General features: G+C 45.1%; 1 protein-coding gene across 1 annotated transcript; it reads left to right on the top strand.

Annotated features, from left to right (window-relative positions):
- The first annotated feature begins 2,585 nt into the window (after window positions 1–2,585).
- Window positions 2,586–5,096, top strand: purbb (purine-rich element binding protein Bb). The gene has a single exon (XM_083669687.1). It carries the CDS (start codon window positions 2,636–2,638, stop codon window positions 3,530–3,532), a length of 897 nt encoding a protein of 298 aa, XP_083525813.1. The 5' UTR covers window positions 2,586–2,635; the 3' UTR covers window positions 3,533–5,096.
- Window positions 5,097–9,878: the final 4,782 nt, after the last annotated feature.

Consider the following 9,878-nt stretch of genomic DNA (forward strand, 5'->3'; position numbering starts at 1 on the left):
TACTGAGCGAGTAGAATACCAAAGACCATAAAGGAAGGGATCCACATAGATATGTTACTACTGCTAGTGCACTAAAAAGGACAACATACAAGAATGTAAAAACATAAATCAAGGGTAAATAGTCGATGTCAATGATATGAAACATGATTTATGAGAAATGACATGCATTTCTGTCGTTGTTGCTTAATTTGTCCTTAAATATCTAGAATTAATGAGAACAATTTGCATTGACTTTTAAATATGACAGAATGAATGATAATCCACATATAACTTCTCTAATGATTTCTTTCTCTAGCTCACTAGGCCTACATACTGATTGTCTCCTTGCATACTGGATGAGGATTGTACTTCATATTCCATGTCCCAAAATGCATTTCTGAATGAATGCAGCAGTATGACATGCTGGTCATTCAAGCATAGGTGGCTACCCATGTTTGTTATACAAATAGTTTATTATGGAAATGTGATTTAAAATAAAGCCTCTGATCCCCTGAATTCACCTGTCCAATTTCCAAATCAAACACAAGTGCATTAGGTTTTGGGCAGCGAAGGGTTATCTTGGGATTGGGAGTTGAATCCATGCCTGCATGTCTATAAAGCACAAAGAGGCCCTGAAAGACACATCGCCCCAAACAATACAGGCAAACAAAGCAGGCTGGATCTGACCATTCATCTGCTACCCCTGGGCCCAGTGTGGAGATAGTGGTTTGAAGAGCCACGCCTGTACGACAAGTGAGACCTGAAAAGCTGAAGAGCTCCCAGAACCATGAATGAGGCTCTAGCTCAGTGGGCTAACACAGCATTGAGCCAGGCACCACAGATTCAATGTTCAGCCAGTCACTGGGTGCTTATTGAGGAGGGGGCAACATTACAGAATGTTCAACTTCAGATAGTTGTATTGAACAGGCCCTGATTCTTTATTTCTCATGACTTTTATGTTTATTACTGTAATACTAAAACTGAAGGCTCTACAGCAAGGGCCTCTCCTGATAAGCCCATGTCTTCCCTGTGAGGCACACATGCTCTGCTCTGCCCTATTGTTCACAGACATCACACATACCCAGTCCAGATCTTCTAAAGCTACAGGAGTGAGCAAGTGGAGGGAAATTGTCTGGATTGAGAAATGCGGCCCTCTACTTATTTCTGTCAGAGCAGTTGAGTGGTTCACAATCGAAGAGGTTAGACAAGCACTTTGATGTGATTTATTTCCGTGATTTATTGTGATTTATTTATTTTCGATTCAGTGAAGACTTGGAACTGTTATGATGCTACAACTTTGTAAGGTGTTGTTGACCATATATATATTAATAATATATGCCATTTAGCTGATGCTTTTATCCAAAGCAACTTACATTGCAGTGAGTGCATACATTTCAGTATATATGGTCCCAGTGGGAATCAAACCCACAACCTAACCATGCTCTACCAACTGAGCCACAGAGGACCACACATGACCATGCATGGAGTACTCAATGTTATCTACAACATTGTATCTGTAAGTCCAGGTTGTTGTTTCAATATGGAAATCCTACACTAAGATGACTAATTCATTATAATTTCTGATAAATGCACCATATTTTTGACAATATTTCTGTTTTGTTATTAACTGTGTCATATGAGTTTGTGTATAGCATATGTATGTACTGGATTCATATTTGTTGTGTCTTGTTATGCTTTAAGGCTTTTTATGTGCAATATGACCAGTCTTTCTTGTGGAGGGTAATTTTATTGTCTTATTTTTATTTTATTATTATTTTATTATAAAAAGGGAAGAAATGTAACAATAAAACAATTTGCATTGACTATTACTATGTCTGATGAAGTCACAAAATGTGAAACAAGCAAGCAAACTAAATAGTTCGACTGTCGATTGAAGCATGCCCATGGCGAAGAGATTTTCTGGTATATGCAGATAACCTATAAGGACTGTGGTATTTGTGACTATGCCACATGTTTCTGATTGATTGGCAGGATGGGCATGTATGTTGCCTCAATATTCACATTCATAGCTTCCACCGTTCTCATGTAGCCTACAGAATGTGCTGGGAAATGTTTGACGAATTGTATTGGACGAGAACTGGGGACAGGAAAAATAATCGTGTATTTAACATGACCTACTATATTTCAGCAAAACTTTCTGACCTATTGCATTTCTGCACAACAACTCAAATGTAGGCTACTGTTTTTTATTCCGTAGCCTCAGTCTAGAATTTCACGCCTGCATAGTTTTGCCATAGCAACTGCACAGAAAATGATCATTTACAATGTATTTATATACAAGCAAATAGATTATGTTCATCGTAAAAATGAAACAATAATGCAAGCCGATTGGACGATGATATGTTCGTGAATGACTGAGTATTAATCGGTGTCCAGTAGGATAAGAGGAACATGAGGTTTACGTAAACAGAATCTGAAGCTAAACCAATAATACACTAGAGAGGAATAAGAGATGCGTGATTGCCAATGAAACGTGACCAATGAAAGAATGGGGAATGTGTGAACATTTTGTGATTGGCAGATACACGGCCAATGGGGCGCGCACAAGGTGGGCCTTCGCGGTGACCGTGAAGGGGGTGTGCACGCGGAGAGAGATACGCAGCGAAGAGGGAGAAGCTGGCTGGAGGTGCTGAAGATGGCGGATGGTGACAGTGGGAGCGAACGCGGTGGCAGCAGTGGAGGGGGAGGAGGGAGCGGTTTCCAGCACTTCCAGCGGGAGCAGGAGACCCAGGAGCTGGCGTCCAAGCGGTTAGATATCCAGAACAAGCGATTCTACTTGGACGTCAAGCAAAACAACAAGGGCAGGTTCATTAAAATTGCCGAGGTCGGGGCCGGGGGCTCTAAAAGTCGCCTGACCCTTTCCATGTCAGTCGCGGCGGAGTTTCGTGACTACCTGGGGGATTTCATAGAGCACTACGCCCAACTCGGGCCTAGCAGCCCGGAGCAAATCGCCCAGTCTTCCGTAGGTGAGGATGGCGGGCCCAGGCGGGCCCTGAAGAGCGAATTCTTGGTCCGGGAGAACCGTAAATACTACCTCGATCTAAAGGAGAACCAGCGGGGGAGGTTTCTGCGGATCCGACAGACCGTCAACCGCGGGCCCGGATTTGGTGTAGGGGGCCCTGGTGGCGGCATGCAGGCCGGCCAGACCATAGCCCTTCCGGCTCAAGGCTTAATAGAGTTTAGAGACGCCCTTGCCAAGCTTATAGATGATTACGGTGGAGACGACGAGGAGTTGTCCGGCGGAACCGCGGCCGGTGGCTACGGAGAGCTTCCCGAGGGCACATCCATAATGGTGGACTCTAAACGGTTCTTTTTCGACGTCGGGTCCAACAAATACGGAGTGTTCCTGCGAGTCAGCGAGGTCAAGCCTAGCTACAGGAACTCTATCACCATCCCATTCAAAGCCTGGGGGAAGTTCGGAGGGGCTTTCTCCCGCTACGCCGAGGAGATGAAAGAGATCCAGGAGAGACAACGGGATAAAATGTACGAGAGGAGAGAGGAGTCAGAGGGAGAGGAAGTGGATGACGACTGATTAGTTCAAACAGCTGAGAGTTCAGTTCACACAATGAGATCTTCAAATAGGATATGTCGCAAAATGCAGAAATGACAGATTTAAGTGCATGATGAATCGAACTTTAATACTAAAAATATCGTGGCGTAAAAGTACATTTGACAGGGAACTATGTATTAAACCTGGAGTTTTTGTTTGAGGGGTGGGGGGTGAGTAACAAAAAAAAAAAGCAGAGAACCTGGTAAAAGTTATGGGCTGTGTGTAAACGACACATTTCAAGAGGGTTTAAAAGAGAATTAATTATGTTTTGTAAAAAAATAATATTTGTCCCCCAAAACCAGCAATTTGGTTTGCATAACAGTAAGAAGTCTTTATAAAAATGTTTCCTTTAAAATATAGGTATATATTTAAAGATTAAGGAGTGTACCTTGACCTGATTAATTTGGATATTTCCATTGCTCCGTGTAAGGAGAGAACCAGCATCCATTGTATTCCTGTTCTTGTCCAGGTCTCTCCTTTGTGGGCAGTGTGTGGGGGATCTTTACAAGTTTGTAAAAGTGTTCAGAAAGGAATGTATAGAATGCTGCTGTCATTTTGTTGAGGTTTATATTTGGTGTGTTAACTGATGGAGAGCTGGATAACATGGGCTGTGCCATAACAAGCCCCTAACAGATGATGAAATAGAAATGTTACTGAAAGTTCATGAGACAACTATCAGTAGGCCTGTCCAAGGGCCTTTTGGAAACTAAATTGGAGCCTTGTGCTAACTTAGTTAGCTAGCAGTATCATGTCACCCTCAATCAAATAGGCCTAATCATGGTGAATCATGTTTTTTTGTTTTTTTTACATAAAAATGCCTAGCAATATTTACAAAGTCTGTTTCCTTGGATATTTTTTTTTTCTGAGTTATCAAATCGCCACATCTGTAAAGATCTAGTCAGTGTGGAGCAGAGCAATGTGTTCCCCTTGTGGCACCGGTGTCTGAGTGGCAGTCCTGTTAACCAATCAGAGAGGGAGGACACTTATCCTGTGTGTCACCCTACCAGGGTCGACACATGGATGGGACACCTACCACAGAGACATACACATCTGGAGTATAACAATCTGGAGAATGAAAGTGATCACTGGATCAAATACAGAGAAGCTCCCCAGACCCTGCCTGTCAAGAACCATCAGTCCTTCAGCAACAGTCAGACCAGCAAAGATCTCTGTCTCTCTCTTGTCAGCGCACAGGCCACAGACTGGCACACCGCTGGCAACATAAAACGCCTCTGGACAGAAACACATGGATGGATGGTTTCTTTTTTATTTCAAAAGAGAACTATATTGAAAGAAGATTATACTTATAAGAGAGAAAATACTGAACAAACCAGCATAAGATATTTTTAAATACTTAAAAGAAAGGAAATGTATATGAATTCCAGAATTATGTAACAGGCTTATTTCATGAAACATAGCTGGGATTCAACAGAATTGTCCAGGATGATGTTTGTTTTTTTGGGGTTAATTTTCTCTTTCATTTGTTGGTTTTTCTCCCAGAGTGAAAGAATAACACCTCTGTGATTAAAAAAAAATATAAATGCAATATATTGTGACTGCATACTTGAGAAACACTGTTCTTCCCCTTCCCTCACTCAAACACAACCAGCTTCCAGTGTATCTTCCCTAACACTCTTAATGGACTCAATATTTCACTTAAGTTACTGTTCTTAACTTTAACAGATGAGCACTTCATTCTTCCAAGTGCTCCTTAAAGAGGTATTTATAAAATGAGCATTCCTGCTCCAAGCTTGAACCTGCCTTTTGTTGAATTTATTCCATGTTCTTATTTAACTGCATTGCCACCAGGTCGTTTGTCAGATTTAGTTTTGTTTATAAAGTTTTATAGTCTAAAAACGGTGCACTCTACGTGGGACATTCACAGTTCTACAGAGCTCCAACACTAGTCAGTGTGTTCACATAGAAACGATTCTGAGGTAATATGGTAAACCAGTTGCTATCAGTCATATAGATTTGAAATTTTTGCCACTGTTGCACTTTAAGGAAAATAACATTCTTAGTTGTTCACAGTAACTTTAGCATGATGTCCTTTCTCTCCACTCTTCACCCCATGACTGTGTGTATGGGGGGTTGCTATTGTGCCCCCACTCACGCCCTGTTGGGTGTGATATGGCAGCTGTCTCAGACATGTGCTCTGCTGTTCCACCATACCAAGACCGTCTCTTCTCTTGAGTCAATAAAGGACGTATTTTCTGATGAAAACAGCCTCACTTCAACACTTACTTACACAGCACAATCCGTTCATTATGCTCAATCTCACATTGAGGTATGATGACGTTTTTGCCATATTCCTTATACCCACTGAATTCTCCTTGATCTATACATGTACTTAGGGTGTAAAGTGGACATGGAATTGAGCAATAGAGGGGAGACGATAGTGTAAGAATTATATATGAAGCAGCAGGAAGATTTGGAGGTAACTCGACTCCCTCCTCCCCCGACAGTGGTCTCTTCCTCTGTTCTCCGGGCCTATCAGGTTGCTCTCTTCTCTCTCTTCCTCCTTCACTCAGCTCCTCTCGATCCCCTCTCTGTCTGTAAATCTGGAGTAAGGGCAGCTGTTAGGGCAGCCGTGTGTGTGTGTGCTGACTGGGCAGGCTGGCTATTTTAATGTGGGAGGCATGGACAGATTGACATTCCTGACCTAGGAGTCAGCTGTGCCATTAGATTCTTAGTGCCCGGAGACACACACACTGACACTGAAACTCAAACAAGGGTTTGATTGTGCTAAAGCCTGCTCACACGGCATACAAACCCAATTACAGACAGGCAGTAGCACACCCTGAGACATTGAGCCTGGCTGGACAGGGACAGCACAGCTCAGTTGCTGACACACACTTGCACACACCACGCACATACACACACACACACACACACACACACACACAGGAGGTTGAAGGTTCAGTGTGGTCAACTGATCTGCATGTGAAATTGCAATATTGGATAGTGTTGCTTGTTGCCTGTACGTGTGTGTTGATGAGTCAGTGTGTGTGCGTGTGTGTGTGGGTCTAGGCAAGCAGGGAGAGAGATAGAGCCTAATCAGAAGAGGCAGGGTTTGAAGAGGGCCTGAGAGCCAAGTGAAAGCGTGACACAGCACACACACCATCTCTCTCTCTCTCTCTCTCTCTCTCTCTCTCTCTCTCTCTCTCTCACAGACACACACACAAACACACAGCTGCTGCCAGTACTTCTGTTGCTTCTTGTCCTATCACACTCTTCCTTATACTCCCCTCTTTTTATTCCTCCTTTTCCTCCCATTCCTCTTCCTCCCTCCTCCCTCACCCCATATCCTCTGTCAAACAGTGTACTGTATATGAGAGAGAGGCAGTATGCAGGAGAGCTGACCCAGTTGGTTAACTGGCCCAGTGGGTTTCTTATTACTCACAATTCTGGCCTGTGATTGTGTTTGTGTATCTGTGGGGGGAGGGGTGGGATTGAGGGTTGACTCACAGAGAGACGAGGGGAGGAGTTCACAAGAACACAACTCCACCATCCAATCCTGTGTGTGTCCCACTTTTATGCTAGTGGCATGATTTGACATGACCACATTATAGATCGAGGAGTTTGGAAACGATGGTAAGTGAGATGCCTAAAAAACTACTAGGACGTGTGTGGATCACTCTTTTGAAAAACACTTTCCCTTATAAGATGATCGTTTTCTGCTTCTACTACTGAGTAGCTCCTTGTAGTACAACGGGTCCATTTCTCTGTAACTGTCCAATCAGATCTAGTCGCGTGGATATGAACTTTCTTGTCTTTGTTTTGTTTTTACCCAGTTCCTGTGCTTACTGTACATGTGGATGTACGTACAAGTAGGCTATTCTCCCTTAATGAAACATGTCTGCTACTCTTGGGCTGGGACCTCCATGACACAACCATCTGGCACAGAATCAGTGTTGTCACCTGCTTTTGTGTTGTGAGTTAACATTACTGTAATGGAGATAGGGAGGAAAAGCAGGAATGAAAAACGGTGGGACGGGGGACTGTGCTGTTGACAGGAAGTTCAGGCGTCACACAGAGGAAGAGACAATAGTATTAATTCTGGTGAAGTTTGGCTTCCTGTTTCTCAGAGCTGAGAACTTAGTAGTCTAAAGATAGATACATACTTTATTGATGCCCAAGGGGAAATTAAGGCATTACAGCAACTCACATGACAACCAAACAACAACAACAAAATAAAGAATAGAATAAAATAGACATCTGAAACATTATATACAGTAACAACAGTCCAGTATGATTTAACATCCCCCAGCCTGACTTAGATCACCCCGATCGAGCCAGCCGGAGGAGGAGTTGTACAGTCTTATTGCGGCAGGCAGAAAATATCTCCTATAGCGCTCCTTAGTGCAACGTGGTTGTAGTAGTCTGTTGCTAAAGGAGCTTCTCTGCTCTGCCACAGTGTCATGTAGGGGATGGGAGGGATTGTCCATGATGGCCAGGAGTTTGGTCCTCATCCTCCTATTGGCCACCTCCTCCACAGTGTACAGGGTGACATCGAGGACAGAACCAGCTTTCCTAATAAGCTTGTTCAGCCTCTTGGTGTCACCTTCCTTGATGCTGCCCCCCCAGCATACCACCGCATACAGCACTGCACTGGCCACCACTGACTGGTAGAACAAGTTCAGCAGAGTCCTGCATACGCCGAAGGACCTGAGCCTCCTCAGGAAATAAAGCCGGCTCTTGCCCCTCTTGTACAGGACATCTGTGTGACTAGTCCAGTCCAGTTTATTGTCCAGGTGCACCCCCAGGTACTTGTAGCTCTGGACCACCTCCACGTCCTCTCCCTGGATGGAAACAGGAGACAGGGGGACCCTAGTCCTCCTAAAGTCCACCACCATCTCCTTTGTCTTGCTGATATTGAATAGCAGGTGGTTCTGTTCACACCACTCAACAAAACTGTTCACCAGTCCTTTGTACTCTGTCTCCTGGCCTCCACTGACACATCCCACAACAGCAGAATCGTCCAAGAACTTCTGCAGATGGCAAGTATCTGTGTTGAGTCTGAAGTCCGAGGTATTGAGGGTGAAGAGGAAGGGAACCAGAACTGTCCCCTGGGGTGGCACCAGTGCTGCTCACCACCCAATCCAACACACATCCCTGCAGCCGTACAAACTGTGGCCTGTTGGTCAGGTAGTTTGTAATCCAGGAAACAATGGGGGAGTCCACCTGCATCCTCAGCAGCTTAGTAGTAGTACACTTAGTAGTAGTAAGGGCTGTATGGTGTTAAATGCACTGGAGAAGTCAAAGAACATGACCCTCACAGTGCTGCCAGCCTTATCTAAATGGGAGTGCCCTATGTAGCAGGTAGATGATAGCATCATCCACACCAATGTCTGCCTGGTAGGCAAACTGCAGGGGGTCTAAGGAAGTCTTCATCAGGGGCCTCATGTGTGCTATCACCAATCTTTCCCTATTCTTCATGATGTGTGATGTCATGGCTACCGGTCTATAGTATAGTTTTCCATATTGATGGGACCTTTTGCAGACTGAGGCTCAGGTTAAAGAGATACTGGAGTACTCCACACAGCTGGTCTGCGCAGACTTTGAGCACCCTCAGGCTCACACCATCAGGGCCCGAAGCCTTCCTGGTGTGGAGTTTCCCCAGCTCTCTCTTCACCTGAGCCGTACTGATGAAGACACTGGAGCGGGGGGTGGTGGGGGGGTCGTTGGCTGTGACAGTGGTGTCGGGGGGCAGAATAATGGAGGGCGCTGAAGAGTTGTGAAGTGAGGAAATGGTGGGGCTGTAGGAGGAGGGGAATGGAGGGGAGGTGTGAATGGAGTCAAAGGGGCTGGAGAGGGAGAGGGAAGGGAGAGGGTACTGGATGGGACAAAGGGGTAGGTGAGAGGTGTGAATAGGTCCAGACAGGGCAGGGGGACGGGAGGGGGGGCTGGTCCGGTAGCTGAGCAGGGCCAGAGGAACTGGGGGGAGGAGAAGGAGAAGGAGGACGGAGTGGAGAGTCATTGGTGGAGCTGGGGGGAGGGAGACAATGAGCCCCCGATTCAAACCTGTTGAAGAACTGGTTCAACTCGTTGGCCCTGTCCAGATCTCCAGCCACTTGCGGGTCATTAGCCTGCTTGTAGCCGGTGATCTTTCTCACACTGCTCCACACCTCTCTTGTATTGTTGTCCTGCAGGCTGTCCTCCATCTTCCGCCTGTAGGTGTCCCTGCTCTCCTTCAGCTTCTCCTTGAGCTTCCTCTGCATCTTCTTCAACTGAAGAGGGTGCAGAGGAAGAAGTGGCCCCATAGACACATTGATTTACAGTCAATTCATGATAAGGATTGGAGGAGGTTAAGATCCTATATTTGTGG

Source organism: Argentina silus (assembly GCF_951799395.1).
Source record: "Argentina silus genome assembly, chromosome: 5".
In the NCBI taxonomy this organism is placed as follows: domain Eukaryota; kingdom Metazoa; phylum Chordata; class Actinopteri; order Argentiniformes; family Argentinidae; genus Argentina; species Argentina silus.

What these genes read in the sequence shown, in the direction of transcription:
- purbb (XM_083669687.1), top strand. Translation starts at nt 2,636, where the DNA reads ATGGCGGATGGTGACAGTGGGAGCGAACGCGGTGGCAGCAGTGGAGGG.